Genomic DNA, 19,138 nt, shown 5'->3' with positions numbered 1-19,138 from the left:
CAGAGTATTTTTAAATCGTTCATAAATCTGTTTTTGAGACCAAAGAAAACTGTTAATGTCTACTATTTGAAATGCCCACACCAAGAAGGATCAGTATTATCACTTACCATCTATTTTTTTTTTTTTTGCTTTGTTTTCAATACAATCAAAGTCAAGTCTGTCATCCTTGCCGTACTTGTTTAAAAAGGCAGATGAAAATAAAAGTACTAATATTGAGATTGTGCACGCCTCCCGCCTCTGCCAAAAATTGTTTGTTTCTCCTGTTTCTCATCGTTATTTCGCTGCTGTCTGGAAACTTAATATTCTGTCACTGTTTACTTTTAATTCCCCCTTTAAACAAACCTGTTCTCTGTCAGCTTAAAAAAATAACTCTTATGATTGGTTAGAAGGAAGGTTGTTAAAAGGACAACACATTCACTGTTTAAAAAAAATCATATAAGCACTTGGGCTTTTCTGATTTATTTAATGTAAATTAACAGTTGTTTTAGTTTTGAGCAGCCCCTCATTTATTCTTTTTTTTTTTTTTTTTAGTGCCAGGAAAATTACTACAAGGGAATAAAATATATAAGGCAAAAGCAGAATTTGTACTATTCTAGCAAGCTTGAAAGTCAATATTTGATGTAACCATCTCTATTCTTCAACTTCTTCAGCCTGAACTGTCTTAGGCAAGCTTTCTTGTCATTTATTTTAAGATCTCCAGGCTTCTTGAAAGACGTTCAGATCTCTTCTTTAAATGTTGGCTGTTCAAGGAGATCCGACACTTTAGTAATATTTTAGTAATGTTGAGTTTTGGGCTCTGGTAAGGTCAGTCAAAGACTGTTGGTGTCCTGTTGTTTATTTATTTATTTTTTTATCCAGGTATGTATGTATCTTAAATTCATTTAATTTGTTTTTCTGTTTTTTTTCCCAGATTCATTTAACTTAACTCAGTGAATTTTATAAATTCACAGGTCATTCTAAACCATTATCTTTTTAAATTGTTTTTGTTTTTTACTAACTTGCCTTTTGAAATTAACCCACATGTTACAAAGTGTGTGCGTCTGTGTGTGTCTGCCCGTTTTCTCACTGAACCTGTCTGATATGCTGAGTATATACAATCTAAAGTGACTTACTTTGCACATAAACTACTTAAAGATAGATAAATAAATGTCTTATTGATTTCTGATATGAAAACTGCATAAGAGATGGAGTTTTTTTTAAGGAGCACAACGCTCGTGCTCTAAAGAGTTCTGACAAGGAACATTCAGGGAGATGCAGCTTAATTTTCAGAAAAGACTAAATTAAGATGAGAAATATTACTGTTTTGGACATGAAGAGTTTCACATTTTGAAAAGTGGACTCATAGTCTTTACAAAGCTGCCAGCAGCAGCTGGTCAGCTTTACATAACACAAAGTCCAGAAGCCAGGAGAAAGGCATGATCTACCTAACCCTATCAACACTTCTGAGCCTCTTAGCAATGAATTAATTCATTAATATTTTATGGCTCATTTGTTTAATCTTTAGTAAAGTAAAAAGCCTCAGACTAGGTGTTGAATTACTTGGGTTAAGTTTGAGCCAGTTGTCTGACAACCAGTAGAAACTAAACAGAGTTGAATGTACATTCAAAATGTTCAAGTGGCAAATATTTTTCATATGAGAATATAGTTTATGGCATGCGTTTCCCTTGGAAATGTGCGCTTCAAGATGATCTTCCCACATGCTACTTTGGGTAGTACTGCTGGGCCTGCTTGTTAAAGGTCAACGTGGTAACAGCTGGCAGGTAGTTTTGATATTCTGAAGACATCTGGATTCTGACAAGTGTCCATTGTGTCAAGAGTTGTTCCCAGTGAGGAGAGGGTGGTGTAGAATAGAATAGAATAGAATAATCCTTTAATTGTCCCACAAGGGGAAATTTGGTTGTAACAGCAGCAAAAAGACACATATACAAACAAACAGTACACAGGACACAGAACAGAAACATACACAATTTTTTTTAAATATTTACATTAAGGACAATGGTTACTATATACAGAGTATTGTACAGTTATTAAATTAAATAAAAATAACTACAGATAAGAGGCAAACCAGGTTGTAGTGGAACTCGGTTAATTAACTTATTGCAGTTACAGTGCTGATGTAAACATCTATGTTTGTTGGGAGCAGTTCTGATTGTACAGTCTGACAGCTGCAGGGAGGAAGGACCTGCGGAAACGCTCCTTCATGCATCTAGGATGCAGCAGTCTGTCACTGAAGGAGCTCTGCAGTTCAGCAACATTTACATGCATGGGGTGGGAGACTCTGTCCATCAGAGATGTTATTTTGGCCAGAGTCCTTCTGTCTCCCACCACCTGCACTGGGTCCAGGGTGCATCCCAGAACAGAGCTGGCCTTCCTGATGAGTTTATCCAACCTCTTCCTTTCAGCTGCCGATAAACCGCTGCTCCAACATACCACACTGTAAAAAATGACAGATGCCACCACAGAGTCATAGAAGGTCTTTAAAAGCGCTCCCTGGACTCCAAATGACCTCAGCCGCCTCAGCAGGTAGAGTCTGCTCTGACCCTTCCTGTAAAGAGCATCAGTGTTGTGGCTCCAGTCCAGTTTATTATTCAGGTGAACACCCAGGTACCTATAAGAGTCCACTATCTCAATGTCCACTCCCTGGATGTTCACCGGTGTCAGTGTGGTGGGTCTGCGTCTCCGGAAGTCCACCACCAACTCCTTGGTTTTCCCGGCGTTGATCAGCAGCTGGTTCTGCTGACACCAGTCCACAAAGTCCAGAGTCCACTGTCTGTACTCTGAGTCGTCCTCACCTGTGATGAGGCCGACTATGGCAGAGTGTGTGTGTGTGTGTGTGTGTGTGTGTGTGTGTACACTCAAAGGATCTCTGAAGTGGAGAGGATCTCTTGTTATTTTAGTGGTGGGCAGAGATTGGCACCATGTTTGGGTCTGTGTCATTTTAACATCACTTCCACTCTTCATTCAAACCATTTCAGCAACAGATTAAAGAGGCACATGTTGTCGGTTTTTCCTTTTATGGACACTGATGCTCCCATTTAAGATGCTTCCTAGATGACTCACCTCAGCACAGTCTTTTCTGTACCTTCTTGCTCTCTTCTTACCATCCATAGCCAGGATACATTCTGGTCTTACATTTCTATGGTTACGGTCAAGAGTTGTGATTATTCATCAGTGATGGAAGCATTTCTAATAATATACTGGGGCACTGGAAACATCACATGTCAATTACTGTCCATACCTGTCAGTTGGTCAGCTGGTTCATCTGAGTACTTGATCTATAAGAAATTGCACATATTGGTCACTAAGGGAGACATGCGTCAAGCCCTCTTTACTTGCTGTTGCTGGTTCTTATTTCCTCCTTATTTTCATAGCTCCTATATATGACAATTTGTGTCATGCTAGCGAATGGCTATGTTTATCTACTGGTCTTGCATGTATTACATGGAACACGATCAGTCATTGATTGGCTTCTCCCAAACCTGGACCTTATCATTACTTAACCAGTGTGGGATCATCTTGAAAGAGAACAAAACAAAAAGCAGCCAAAAATCCAAAGAAGCGCTTTGAATGTCCTTCAAGAAACCTGGAGAGCTATTCCTGAAAATGACTTAAAGAAATGACAACAAAGCTTGCCTAAGAGAGTTCAGGCTGTGCTGAAGACTAAAGGCGGTCATAAAAAATTTTTTGCTTTCAATCTTGTTAGAATTCTTCAAAGTCTGTTTTTTTGCCTCATGTAGTGTATTTCCCAGTGTTTTTGAGAAAATCGTTGCACCAAATTTTTCTAATTTTCCTAGCAAAATATAAAGAAACGTAGGGTGTATCAAGACTTTTACCCAGCAGTGTTTATATTAAATATAAAGATTAACAAACAAAGTCAAACACCTAATTGAAGTGTCTGTGTTTGTAAAGATATAAACTTCTGTGAATGAATCCACTCATGTGCTTTAATAGTGAATGTATTAATAGGGAAATGAAATGAGCTGGTTTGGGTGCAGCAGGAGGGGAGGGGTCGTTTGTGGAAGAAAACCTGCTCACCGGCAGGTTATGAGTCAAAGACAAACCAAGATAAACGGAGTGAACTTTAAGCATACTCCACGTGTTACACTTTAAGTACCTTTGTACTTCTTAACACCTCTCATATAGTTTTGGGGGTGAAAGGGTGTTTTAGGTGACACAACAGTGAGTAGTCGTGGGTGTGTATCATCGCTGTGTCTTCTGTGGTTTTACCCAGCTGTCCCTCTTTTTTGTGTTAGTTTGACAGGAGGAGATGTGAGCCTTAGCAGCTCTCAGTGCAGCCTTAATGCCATTAGCATGGCTGAGTGGGCAGACAAAGTGCTGAGGTGTGTTATGCAGGCTATGCTTGATGAAAAGAACAAGACAGCGGGACGTCAGTGAAACAGATGAGGCAACATGGCTATTGGCAATGTCAAAACATTACTTGTATCCTATTTTTCTGCATTTTCTATTACTTGAGATCCATTTCCATATTTATTTTCATTTCTATACGTGTCCTTTTTCATATTCACCCTACAGCCCATCTCTCTCGTTCTCTCAGTCGGGATGTGAGTGAAGCGTGTGTTTTCTGTACCTCTTCTATTTGAAGGTGTAATAAATGGCAAAAGTAGATTTATGACAAGAATTGATTCACTGAAGTTTTGTCTTCTTTCTTTTTTCTGCCCCCCCTTCCTCTATCAGGTAGCGGTTTCTCAGCAGAAGGATGCCGCTGGTGAAGCGCACCATCGAGCCCAGGCACCTGTGCCACACGGTGCTGCCAAGAAACATCAAGAACGAGCTGGAGTGTGTGACTAACATCTCCTTGGCCAACGTCATCCGCCAGCTCAGCAGCCTCAGTCAGTAACCTGAGGACACTCGTGTACAGACACACATGTGTTCTTTCATAATTTAAACAGACACGGCACACTATACATACAGACTTGCTTCCTTTAAGTATAATAACTTTTATGAAATTTGTTTATATTGGCAGTGAGGTTGTTCCATACTTTAAGACTGAGATATTTGCACTGTACACAATTCTAGTTTAAGTAGTATGTGCGGTTCTGATTCTTGACTCTTTAGAAAGCTCTAAAAATCTACCAACATGCCTGAGTGTAAATCATCTCATTCGCAGTATATTTTGGTCGCCATAGTTTGTGATGAATTCATTCGTGCTGGGAAGATTGAGAAAACATTTTGCGTATTGCAGCATATGTTTATGACTCATAGGCCATGGCATGAATCCACTTCATTTTATAGAAGCTAAAAAATTAATTCAGTGCATGAAATAAATGGTGGGTGATAATGTAAAATCACTGCCTACATTTAGCAGGGCAGAAACTGGGATGTACACTGATGTGTGAGTGAACCTGGCTGAAATGTATTATCATAAAGAAAATGTTGGCAGAAAGTAATAGTTTTATCATTCTGGCTTAATCTACACCATTTTTTCGTTTTCTTTTTTTTAAATTAAATTTTGGTATCACACATCAATGCCTACGTCTCTTTCAAAACAGTCAGGCAGCACCTTTATGTCCCTAATGGCTTTCCACCTCACCAGTGAGCCAGTGTTTCCCCTACTATCATTAACTGCACAGCTCAGGCAAAGGAAAGACGTCTGTCTGTCTATCTGTCAGAAAAACTATGCAAAAACTATGGTGCCAAATTCCACGAAAACTAGTAAAGCAGTTGAACAAAGACAAAGAGGGAATCCACTGAATTTTGGAGAAGATTTGCATATCTTTCTTTTAAATTGCAAAACAAGCCATTGCCTTCAGTGGAAAATAGAGAATGGGGAAGAAAGATGATTTAAGTGAAAGGTGGTGTTGTTTTTGGTGCCAGATGGGCTGGTGCGAGCATTTCAGAAACTGCTGATCTACTGCAATTTTCCCACACAATCATCTCTAGGGTTTACGGAGAATGGTCCACAATAGAGAAATTAGCCAGTGAGCGGCAGTTATCTGGCTGTCAGAGGACAGTGACTGTTTTAAGCCAAAGGGAATACAATAGTGCCTCAAATACCCACTCATTATAGCCACGGTATGCAGAAGACACACTCCAGGAAACCGTGTGTCATTTAAACACCACACCCTACCTGAGTATTGTTGCTGATGTCCATCCCTTTTACAGCCACAGTGTAACTATCTTCTAATGGTTGTTTCCAGCCGCCGTGTCACAAAGTTTAAATCATCTCATCTGGTTTCTTAAGTGTAACAGGAAGTTCGCTTTACATAAAAATTACCTCCACAGCCACCAGTTGAATACCTTTCGGGATGTGATGGAATGGGAGGTTTACATCATGGATGTATAGCTGACAAATTGGCAGCAACTATATGATGCTGACCAGATAAAGAGGCTGCTTTCAAGAATTTAGCAGACATTATATTTTTATTACAGTTAGAAATGTTTCTCATTATTGCTGCAGCTCTTAATATCTTTAAAATAAATATATTTAATCAAGCTACTCAGTCCATTTCAATACTTATTTTCATCTCAGTGTTTTTCAATTCTGTGTGTGCCTAGGTAAATATGCAGAGGACCTGTTTGGAGAGCTCTTCAATGAAGCACACTCCTTTTCTTTCCGGGTCAACTCCCTGCAGGAGCGCGTGGACCGCCTCTCCATCAGTGTCACACAGTTGGACCCCAAAGAAGAGGAACGTGAGTGTTGTACCCACACAAGCCGTTTCACACACCACATCCCATTCTTTTGGAATTTCTGATTTTGTCTCTCTTACTTTGATTCGTGTGTCTGTAAGACAGCTCTGTGTATGTGTAAATGTGCCTGTTGGATGATGAAACTGAATCTCCTCCACTAATATTAAACACACATTTTCCAACCCCCCCCACCCCCCGACGGTGAAAACCCAGGCCTGTAATAAAAACAGTGCACCAGGGGTTCACATTGGCTGCTTGTTTCTTTACCCAATAAAGTTTTTATGTGAGGAGAAATTCAGTGGTTAGACTGTAGCTTCTGTTAGCAGTAACAAAAATGGAATGTGATCATCTGTGGGACTGTCAGGTAATATAGGTTATCCTGAGAAAGGGTAGGCAGGATGACACAATAGAGTATCTAGTGGGGAATGCATTGCAAACTAAAAGGGGAGAGAATCATAGCAGTATAATACCACGCTCCAAGGCGCCATATCGATTTCCAGTGGGCCAGCGGTGTGTTTACGGCTTTGCACAATGCTGCTCTAACTGCTTCCTTGTCACTGACAGAGACGGTAAAATGCTCACTCAGTTGTACTCACTCCTTATAACTTTTCTGTGAATGCAAGCAGAGACTTTTTTTTTTTTTTTGTTAAACAAGGCAATGAATTGTTTCGTTTTTTTGTGCAGAATTATAGGTTTTTATTTTAAACTCAGATAGACGGTAGACTGCACATTCCAATCTTCCCTTTGGTCTCTTTCTTTTCCCACTCGTGCAGTGATACCTTGACATTAACCGAATCACTTTAAACTCTTTTTTTTTTTTAAATCAACACCATTTCCACCTTTTCCCTTCATCATCTCCTCACAGCTGTTCCCCATCCTGTCTGCACCCTTTATCCTCAGCATGTCCGCATATAGTATCTGTGCTGATTGGATAATTGCAAGTGATCTAATTGTAGAAGCCTGTTGTGCAGGTCTTTGCTGGGAAGTGAGATGTTTTTGTGTGCAGAGGTTGGAGGGGAAACACGTGTGCGCTAACATGCACTCCTCAGAAGGTTCAATGTCTTAGCCTGCAGAGAATGAACTATAAATATTTATTATTTTAGAGACACATCTATGGATTTACTTTGGGAAATACCCAAGAAAAAACAAAGTCAATCTTTGTATCATTTAAGTAAAAGATTACTAGCTCCTATTCATGTGATGTTACTATGATTGAATTGATAAATATGTGATTATGATTTTTTCTTTATTCACTGTCTGCATGTGTGCATGTGGTCCATGCTCTTATCTCCCCTCACATACAAGCCTGACTTATCCCCTTTTAGCTCAAAGTATTGGCTTGAGAGACAATGGATAAGAATCAGCTCAGTTGCAGTTTAAGTGTGTGGTGGTGGTGGTGGTGGGGGAGAGCTGGAGGGGTGGAGAGTAAGAAAAATGGAAGGATAGAGGGATGGGTGCATAATACAGGACACTGCAGCAAAAAGCAGTGGTGTGTAAAAGGACTGTACCGCAGAATTTTCTGGGCCAGGTTGAAATGGCCTCCTCTGCAGGTTACAGAGATTTCCCACTCAGTTCAGCTCCTCAGTATTCATTTGTTACCAAGAGAAAGTTGTCTTTGAATCATAAATCCCACACTTACTGTTCTCTCGTAATATGTTAATATCTGATTAGTGAAATTGATACTTAAATTGGCAAGCTAAGCTAGTATGCTATGACTGCACAAGAGACGAACAGAAAGATGGTCAGTTGTGCGAAGATTTTAGGTTTTTTGTCAACACAACCCTGCATTTACCACCTCCCTTTCCTCTTTCTTTATCCATTCATGGTCAAACACACACCACTGTATGCTTTTAGAGTAAGCATATAGCTTGCTTTGTAATATGGTGAGTGTGTGTGTGTCCGCCTTGTGGTTGCCATGAGAAGGAGGTGTGAAGGAGAGGAGAATGAGTGCACAAAGGGATGGGACCATAAATCAGGACAGTGAAGGAATAAAGATAGGGTGGAGGATGGGGCACAGGCAAGGCAGAGGAGTGAGGAGTGCACTTATATTTTACAGATGCTGTCCACAAAACCACAACAAGTTTCTGTGAGACTATTTAAAACCTTTTATGAGCTATTAGCAATTGGTGCTACTGAACTTAGTGCACACATACTGCAATTTGTGATTAAGTTATGATCATGTTCAGTGCTAATACTTTTAATTTGCCATATGTAATCAGTGTCGCAGTAATTATTACAGGATTTGTTTTTATGTAAATGTAAAATATTGAGTTTTTCATATTAAAGTTTTCAGATCTTGAATTGTTTGTGATGGTTCTCATGCACCTGGGTCAGGGTAGTCTATAGTGATGGTAGTCTAAATAATGAACCATCAAAGAGTCTAAGTTCTTAGACTCTTGATTTGAGGTTTAAACAATAAAAAAAGTGTATGTTTAAAAAAAAGAAAAAAATGTAAATCTCACATTAGCTTTACCAGAGGGGTCATGGTTAGCAATGATGCAGGGAAACACCATAAATGTGTACTATGGTAGGCATAACATATCATAATAAGCACTTCTGCCACCTCTGCCAATATACATAATCTGCACCTGACAGAAAGAGAATGACTGCTTTAATAAAAAAAAAAAAGGTGCCTGTATGCAGGCCATTTATTATATAATTAAAGGTTCCATCCCTGTTACCTTGATGGTGTTATAGCTGTACTTAAAATAAGATGAGATATTTGGGTTTTGTTAGATTAGCACCTTTCACTGAATCATAATTGGTATTTTTACACCCAAGGGCTAAATTTAAACTTTTTGTGCACAGAGGATGGCAAGTGTTAGTTTTATAATACCTGTGACGAGCAGACACATCCTATTGTTTCTGTGTATATGTACATAAGGAGCTTGTAGGGGTCTAAATGAGCTTTGCCGCTTAAAGACATGCAGTATAAATCGTAAGGAAAAGGGGTGAAGGAAAGTAGGTGACTTGAAAGAAGTTCAGCTGAAGGTCGCAGAGAAATGTGGGATGAAGGAATGGCCATAGTGATGTATGCAGTGCCAATGCTGGTGCAGTGGTTAAGGTCAAAAGAGTTTTATATCACATGAATTTATATACACTATGTTAAGTCTCACACACACGTGCGCGCACGCGCGCGCACACACACACACACACACACACACACACACACACACACACACACACACACACACACACACACCCATAGCTTGCCCACATCCTGCAGGCTTTTCAAAGGGTGCTCTGCCCTTTAGACCTCAGTTGCCACTCCCCTTTTCGTCTCTGTCTGCATTGCCCCCTGCACCCCTCTGTCTTTGTTGTCCTCCTCACTCTCATCTCTCTGATTGATCTCTGCTCTTCCTCCATCTTGCGTGGATGCTATTTGTGTGCTGTCAGGCTCTCTTCCCCCTATCACTGTAGCCAGCCAAACTAATGGCCTGTATCCCCTATTTAATGGCCCCGTTATATCATTGCACTGGCTGCGGGCCATTATGGAAGGCCACAAAGCCACCCCAAGTCCCTGTGCACTTTTCTTTATGTGCCGTCTTATTCCATTTCTTGCTTCCCCTATTAGTACTTCTCATCTGTTTACTTGTGTACCTATTTTATACATGGTTTATATTTCCTCTATCACCAGTTTGTTTTTTTTTCTAACATGATTTTTTTGATCGTTTTGTATTTGCTTTTCTCTTTTACTTCAGTTTTTTTTCAGTTGCTTGTTAACCTTCCCTGACTCCTCTCTCTCTGTTACATCACTTTTCTTGTTCTCGCCTTTGATCTTTCCTCATATTTTTATCGTTTTATCTTTTACAAAGCACTACATGTGTACAGAGTATATAAAGGTAGAGCATAATGTCACAAAATTTAGCCTTTTTTAAAAAAAATTTTTTTAAAAAGGCTAAATTGTTTTCTCCGAAGCTCCCATTTGTTGTTGTTGTTGTTGTTTTTTTGTCTCCATTTCCCATTGTGACTGGAAAGACCGAGATAATACGAGGAAGCATCTGTTTAAATGTGTTTAGTGTATCAAATGGTCAGATCTATAGTATACACATCCCTGAGAGTCGCAGGGAAAATAATGTTCAGATTGAGTTTTTTTTTTTTTTCATTTATGTCCTCTTCTTTTGTTATGTATACATATATTTATGTATCCCCCATGGTGGCACTTCTTGGCTCACAGCAAGAAGGTCCTGGGGTCTAATCCACCCTGGCTGGGACCTTTCGGTGTGGAGTTTGCATGTTCTCCTGGTGCTTGTGTGGTGCTCTCTATGTCTACTCTAGGTCAAATAGTTGTACAGCACTTTGTTTGAAAGCGCTTTATGAATAAAGTTATTATTATTATTACTCTAGGTTCGTCCCAAAGTTGAAAGATGTGCTTGCTTGGTGAATTGGTGAACCTAAATGTGAATGTGCTGTTGTTTGTCTCTCTGTGTTAACCCTGCGACGGGGTGTATCCCGCCTCTCATCCACGACAGTTAAGATGTTCTCATTGTGACCCTGAATTGGATAAGCGGATGGATGGATGGTTCTGTGAAGGGATGGATGATTTGAATAAAAGCCCTGGTAAAGGCTTACAGGAAAGCAAAAGTGCAGCCCTTAGCAGCTGAAAAGTCAGGGCTGATACACTGGGGAAAAAACAAAACAGAAAATAAGTAATAATGCAATAAAAATGGACATAATTACAATGTATAATTTAATAATAATAATTTAATTATTAATTTTAATGTAACATTATAGTCATTTTTCTATAATTCTGTCAGTGTTTATGTTTTGTGTTGAAAGTACTGTATTATGAAATGTTTTTATTTGCCAGACATTCAATTTCTTGCACTAGATGGTTTTTCTGGTCTGCCTCACTATTTATGTAGAAACCAGTGGGACATGGTCATGTGACAAAGTTTTTCTTCAGGCAGACTCAGATGATTATGCAGATGCTGAAAGAGCATTTGCACACCCAAAAGCATTATGAGTGATGACTAGCAAGCAGCTGTGATGAAAGCCTACTGAAGTCAACCCCAAACTGATAAGGTGACTCCAACAGTTTATACTGTCTTCTTAGTACACACTAGTTGACAGTGCAGTTGTGAATACTAACACGATGTCCCAGTACGAATTTCAGATGGTTGGCATGCATTTCGTGTGTCTTTTATTTGTTTTTCCTTGTTCTTCTTCTGCAACAGTCTGTCTCACTGCAGTACAAGACTCACTCTGTTTACTCTAAAACTGTGCATAACACTTGTAATTTATGAGGGTTTTCTATGCACATGGAAGAACTTCTAGATAAATTTGAGTAGAGGACAAAATGAAAGACAGAGGACAAACAATAAACAAGCTGGGGAGACACGGAGCAAAAACCAAATCAGGGAAAGGAAACAGTGTGAAGAACTGCTCAGAAGGGGAAATATAGGGCAACATTTGCATTGAAGTACAACAGCGGAGGGAGACGTGCCTGCATACTAAAAGACAGTTTGGCCTGTGACTTTTCTTATCTAGTATTGCTGCGCGTAGGACTGCATCTCTATGAGATAGGGGGATGAAATGAAGAAAGAGGGAAAACATAATTTTCGTGAAACTAGGAGGGGAGCTGAAGGGAGGGGTGTGTGAGTGACAAGAACTTCCTCACTTCTCTTTAGTTGAAGTGTTTTAGACAGATGCTATCTGTTTAAGAGAAAGATATGAGGGATGGAGATAAACTTTCCAGCACTGGCTTGCTGATAAGAAGCTTCACATCCTGAGATCAGAGTCTGCTGCACCTGGTGTTGCTTGACCTAACACACACATACACGTACACACACTCTACTTATGCCTCTGCAAGGACCCCATATCCCAATTCCTACACAGACCCTAAAACCAAATCTTAACCCTCAAACAGTTCTTTCAAGGTTTGAGAGCATTTTGGCCACTAATCAATTGAGACACACACACACACACACACACACACACACACACACACACACACACACACACACACACACACACACACACACACACACACACACACACACACACTCTTGCTATATCTCTCACTAATTTACTTTCATTCACCTATACATACACTTACATTTTTCACATTAGCTAAATGTCTTTGTTAAATGGATCTAATTGGTAGTTCAGCTGAATAAATGACATTTTGTAATGAGGATGTAAAGGCTCATGTTAAGAGATCCATCTGAGCACGCGTGTTTGTGTGCCTTGTGTTTCTTTGCCCGCATTGATTAGTGTAGTAATCTGCACTGAAGCTCTAGTATTGCTTTGTGGAGGTTTATAGCACCTCACGCTGCATCAAATGAGTCCTGGCACAGACTTGTGCGCTGCCTCTCACTTATTTGTCGCTTTTGCACCTACTTGTCACACCATCTGACAGCCTCATGCACTTCCCTTAATTCACAGGGGCAGCAGGGCACAGTGCTCTTGCTCAGCATACAACAATGCCAAATTGGCACTCACCTTTTGACCACTGCTTGTACCTGGCCCTCACAGGCTGTTATGTGGCTATAAGAGTCCTTTCTGTGGGTCTTTTCTGTACATTTGCAAGCAGTGAGTAGGAGTGGGAGTACTGGCATCAGCTCATGGTGCACTTTCCTGACTTTCAGCCTAACCTTCCTGTGGAACAGGGGTAGTACAAAAAAGAAATGCCCTACAGGGATCACTAAAGTATAAAAGAATAAAATATCACTTTAATGTTCATAACCCTTCCCACGTCTGTATCCCTTACCTTCTCTCTTTTCAGCTAGAGAAAAATGCACTTTAATTTCTTAGATCTCAACATTACTCCTACAATTATCCCTGGCATTTCTCTCCTCTGATCACTGTGGGCAGTCAAATTGTCATGCCACTGTAGCTCTGACTTTGATTTTTTTTGCCCTTATCATCCCTGGTGTGTCTGATCTTGGAGCGACTGAAGTATATTATTACACCCCCGGCACAAGCGCAAGTTAAAATCTTAAAGGATTAATCTCTCTTTCAGCATGGGTTCTTATTTTTCGAGCTCTGGAGATATGCGGAGGCTGATGACTGCAGCATCGCTACAAACAAGTTAATACTAGCAGGCAGGCAACAATATTATATACACAAAAAAAACCCCCACAAGTTAGACATACTCATTTTTTTTTTTTTTTAAGTTAACCGTTAAGTCTGTAAATCACAAACATCCATTACATACTGACTTCCTGCTCTGACTCATGCTACTGCAGTTGTGTTCAGTGTTGTGTTCATTAAATTGCTTTTTTCAGCTGATCATCAAGTCTAACATTGCTACATTGTTCCTAGATTTCAGTAGCAAGTACATGCCCATGTTTGGTCTGTGACTTTTAGTCTGTTCTTAGGTGGTTGCTAGGCAACTTGATGGCGTCATGCTATACCATGCATAATTCAAGTTTTATGGATAGAAATGCAATGTTATTGTTGTGAAACTGAAATGATGCAATGTTTTTTCTAAGGTGTTATAGGCGCATAAACTCCATAAATGGGCCATTTGAGCCTTTGGTAGGTGGTTGCTAGGGAACATGATGATATCATAATGTATCGTTCAAGTTTTGTGGTTATAAATAAGGTGCTATTGTCTTAAAATGATGTGATGCTTTTATAAGTTGTTATACATTAAGAATTGCCATAAATGGGTCATTTTAACCCATCATTAGGTAGTTGGTAGGCAACATGATGACATCATATGTCTGATGTTGATGAGTATCTTCAGGGGCTCAAGGTGTACTTGTTTGCCAAGTTTGGATGCTTAACTCCTCATTGTGTAGGAGGAGTTCACAGATAAATGAACAAAGAATTTGTGTATCATTTTCTGTAGCATGTAGAGATCTGAACTTCTGGCCTGATTTGACTGCTGACAATAAAAATATTTTGGAGTTTTTCATTAGTATTGTCATTTATTCCCACTTTCATGCCAGGAAAAATGAGGAAAGATCTTAATTTTTAAATACAACCCCAGCTCTTCATCGTCACCACAAAATTGATGTAAGAACACCCAAACTTTGAATTCAGAGACTCATCTCATCAGCCAATGCCTGGCTAACGCGATGTTCTACTGATACATAGGTATTTAAATCAGCTGAATCATCGTATTTGGTGTAGTACATTATCATAAAGATGAGAAACTATTGTCAAAACTATGAACAAGGTTGTAATAAACCAAAATCATTATTTAAAAGTTTAATCAGGTTGCATAGACTAACACTAAATACATATAGAGTGCATTTTTAAATGCAAGCCACCAGGTCAGTGGGAATGTGTAAGATACATGAGTTCATTTAAAGCTACCTGTATTCGAGATATAAGACAAAAGTGACAGTTACGTTGATCATGAGCTCTGGGATCCCCCCACCCAGGTGCTCCAAATGCTATGTGTATATGCATGCAGGTACACAGCACATTTAAAATGCATGTAGTTTTTCCATAAATCTTGTAGCAGGAAGCCACAGAAGACAGATCAACCCCCTCAGTGTCATCTTGTAGCCTTTTCTGTTTAACTTGGGACAAAATGCTGTGTGCAGAATGTTTTATTTTGCCTCCTGTGTGTGTGTATCCAGTATAAATGGCTGTTAAAGTCTTTCCCTTGTGCTGTCTTTGAAGCTTAATCCACCCTCGGGCTCTGCTCAGGTTACTGTGCTTCTCTGGGTCCCGGGTTTCTGTGGGATATTTTCTGTTTTTCTTATTAAAATCCTACTTGATGTGTTTATGTATCTTCTCTCTCTCTCTGTCTCTTTCTCTTTAATACTACCCCCTCCTTCTCTTTTGCTGCACATTCCCATGTTAGTTTTAGGTTACTTCTCTCTTCAAATTTCCTCTCTTTTCACCATTGTTTGCCAGTATTTCTTATGAATGGTTCTTTTATGTCAGCTGCTGCTCTTTGTTTTACTGTTGGTACATCTTTTCTCCGTCTCTGTCTGTCCCCTGTTGCCATTATACCGGCTCTGTTGTGTCCAAGTCGTTTTATTATCTCCCTCTTGCATTCTATGGCCTCCTATCTCCCTTGCAGAGTGTTACTCACCAAAGCTCAGCTCCCTCATGGTGTTTGTTCATAATGATACTTCAGTGCCTCAGGTGGCTGGTATGTCACAACACTGACAGTCTGTGGAAGTCATTATCCAGCTGCATTGCTGCAATGTAGAAGATTGAATTGTGTTAGTAGACCCTTACTGGGCTTTATCTCATTTTGCTGAGGCAATGGTTAAATGACTGTAAGTTTATAAGTGATTTCCTTGCAGTGTTTTTTAGATTGTACGTTCGTTCTGTCATGTTTGTTGGTCTGTCGTGCCATGACTTTTTTTTCTTTTCTTTCCGAGCTTCTTCTGGGCACCATTAAAGTACATCCATTTGTCACTTCCTCATGTATAATTCAGATCTAGTTGCAACGTTCTAGATCTCTTTCCAAGACTTTCTGTTTACCAGATTGAGGGTTAGCATTGGTCTAGTTGTGTGTGTGTGTCCCCATCTTCCCTTTAGCGCTTTCTCCAGCCTGTTTTTCTGTGAGCTTCGTCTGTACAGAATTGATTTTCTTCTGTTATTTTTTTTGCCCTCTGAAAATGTCAGTTATTCCCGGATGAAAGAAGGGCAATCATTTCTACGGCTTCTGAGAGACGACCTTAGCTTCGCCTAGCCTAGCTTATCTTGCTCATCATGTTGTTGTTTACTTTAAGGGAATTGAAGACGACCAGTTAGGACAGCAATGTAGCGTTAGCCTGAGGGAGGAAGATTAGTGGTTTATAATAGGTTTAGTCTGCTGTAATGTTGATTGTGACTGTTTGATTGATGATGTCAGATTGATGATGATAATGAGGAGACGGAACCAGATGCTAATTATTGTGTTCATCAATGACATGAGAGAGACAAAGAGCCTGTTGGTTGGGGTGTGTGTGTGTGTGTGTTTTCTGAACATTGTTAGGCAGGTACAGTAAAACAGCAGTAAGCGTTGGCCTTAAAATGCTTTCTCTCCTTCTTCTACCTTCATAGAGGTAGCAAACATACATGTGGCAGATGCTTCACAAAGAACCTGCTTTCTTCCCCTCTCTTCTCTTTTCTCCATCTGTCCCTCCTTTCCCAGTGTCTCTTCAGGACATCACCATGAGGAAGGCCTTCAGGAGTTCTACTGTTCAGGACCAGCAGCTGTTTGATCGCACGTCTCTGCCTGTCCCACTGCAGGAGACGTACCACACCTGCGAGCAGCCCCCACCACTCAACATCCTCACACCCTACAGGTCTGAATCCAGCCAGTTTCACTGACTCTGTGATCCTTTTTGCAAACCATTGTAACTGGTTCTATTGTATTGTACTGATGGGGTAATGGGGTGCTGTCATCATCCCACCAAGTGGGCAAGTGGGTAGTGTGTGACACCCAACTGTGTGAACACGATAACTCAAGATTTTTAAATTAATACCATAGGTGCATTTACTAGGAGTCTAAAGGGCGGAACTGGCAACCACCAGTATATTTATTTTACAATTATAATACATGTTTAATTTAGCATTGTGGAAATGGTTTACCAAAGAAGGGGTTGTTCCTAGCAATTGCATGTTTCCCGTTAATAGAAGTTTACCCCGTGTTTTCGGTCTCTGGAGAGCGGAAAACGTTAATACGCTCGTATTTTATTGATGGGCACCAGAAGAGACTGATTGCACCCCACTGTGTCAACAAAAAGTACCCAAATGGTCCTCAATTACAGCTTTCATTCTGCCCATTCACTCGTATTACGGTTGTGCCTACCATTATAAAAGCTTTCATTAAACAAGACACTGATGCTCACAGTAAGCCATCACACAGAGCGATTAGGAAATGCACCCCAACTAAGATATCTGTTATCTCAAGTGGGTGGCGGTTTTACTTAAATTTAGAATGGATAAATAGTTATTTTGTGTGGTTTGTGTCTGGACAGTTTTTTTGGGGTTGCCTTTAAAGTGTAACTCAAGAGGACACTTTTTTTTTATTATTACTGGCAGGCTTGTCAGTCCTTGACACCAGGCATCTCTCCTGGCTCTTGTGGACAAGTAGGGGGCGAAGAGAGCAAAAAGAGCGAGGCGTTTAAAGATGAATAATCCATAAAAAGTTCTGCTGGGCAGCACTTTCTCTCTTCTATTTCATGACCTTCTCACCTTGTTCCTTTTTTTTTTCGTCCTCACTCTTCACTCACCTTTTCCCCCTCCTTTTCTATCTAATGCTTTCCCCCTGACAGGGCCACTTGCAAAAAAAGGTTAAAAGCCAAACATAATCTCTTTGTTGGTGGATGTGCTTATAGAGATGCGTGCACTGTAAGAGAGAGGTAGGCTGAGGTGTACAAACCTCGTCACTGCTGTGCTTTTAACCCGTGGGCCTTGACCGGGGGAGAGCCAGGTACAGGTTTCTGCTTCGCTTACTAAGTGCTTTGCTGTCACGCTAGCAGAAAACGAATTCTCATTTATTATTTTAAGAGGTTAACAGCTAATGTTTGAAAAAATAATTTCAACTTTCCAGTAAGTGATAGGGTAGCTTTGGGCACATAGTCCAATAGTGTGTTTGATATAACTCCCATTATATAGAGAACAGTTTTTCTACTAGATGTTCCTTTGAGATAAAGACTGGCATCTACAGGTGGGCAACAAGTTTAAAACAAAAAGCAAAAAAATATGTGTAGTAAAATTATTGGGCCACTATATGTTGCATGCCTTGTAGAAAGGGTGATCGGCATTGTTTTTACAAAGGTAACTGGGAAATCCTTTCCTGTGTTTTTTGACGAGAATAAAAGTCATTATTTAAAACAGTGACCCTCCAAACGGTACAGCTGGTGCCAGAATGTGAAACAGCTTAAGGTGCTACCTTAAAATTGTGGCAGAAGTATGATTTAAATAATTATTAAAGAGTCTTTATTGTTTTTATATTTTATATTTTTGGTAATCACTTAATCATGTATTTATTTCCAGTTAATTAACACTGAAGTGATTTATTTTTTTCAATATATACAAGCACAACAAGTCATCGGTGGGTTAAAAGAGATTGAAATGCAGCACATCTTATGGCCTTTATCGAGCTGAATTTTAGTTTCCACCCTCGTCAGATCTCATCTGGAGCTGCTTTTATTTATTTATTTATTTATCTTTTGTTCATCAGCACTGGCTTAATGATTAGGATTGTCATGGGTGGTGATTTCATCCTTCTGTTTAATTAATTAAAATCTGGCCATATTTTGGGATCTTTTGAATTTGCTTTGCTGTTAGATTTCTCCCTCCTCCTCTTGTCATTCCTCCCCACCCCCTTTTTTTCTGTATTTATATCCTCTCCACTAAGAGGCTCCCTAGGATACTTCCTTATGCTGTTACTTCTCAGATCCACCCTGAAAAGAGCTTCTCTTTCTCATACCCAACATAAACATGCACCTCAACTACACAAAAAAATAGCAGGCATAATAATTTACTTTAACTCTCAAAGAGTACCTGCAGTGCACACCGCAGAAGCTTACCATATCCCATTGTTGAATTCTATTTTCTTCCCTTTGTTGTGTTGCATATCATT

The 19,138-nt window shown here is 39.8% G+C and overlaps 1 protein-coding gene across 5 annotated transcripts in view; it reads left to right on the top strand.

Annotated features, from left to right (window-relative positions):
- The window catches only part of wasf1 (WASP family member 1), a 63,516-nt gene that overhangs the window by 24,721 nt on the left and 19,657 nt on the right, over positions 1-19,138 (top strand). For all 5 annotated transcript variants that reach the window (XM_063495223.1, XM_063495221.1, XM_063495224.1 and 2 more), the window contains exons 2-4: positions 4,696-4,850; positions 6,517-6,651; positions 16,700-16,853. In XM_063495223.1, the coding sequence (XP_063351293.1) occupies positions 4,718-4,850; positions 6,517-6,651; positions 16,700-16,853 (422 nt within the window). In that variant the 5' untranslated portion in view covers positions 4,696-4,717. The remainder of the gene's footprint in view (positions 1-4,695; positions 4,851-6,516; positions 6,652-16,699; positions 16,854-19,138) is intronic.

Source organism: Pelmatolapia mariae, linkage group LG15, assembly GCF_036321145.2.
Source record: "Pelmatolapia mariae isolate MD_Pm_ZW linkage group LG15, Pm_UMD_F_2, whole genome shotgun sequence".
Classification (NCBI taxonomy): domain Eukaryota; kingdom Metazoa; phylum Chordata; class Actinopteri; order Cichliformes; family Cichlidae; genus Pelmatolapia; species Pelmatolapia mariae.
The sequence above is the reverse complement of the archived record's forward strand: the minus strand, read 5'-3'. Positions and strand labels throughout refer to the sequence as shown.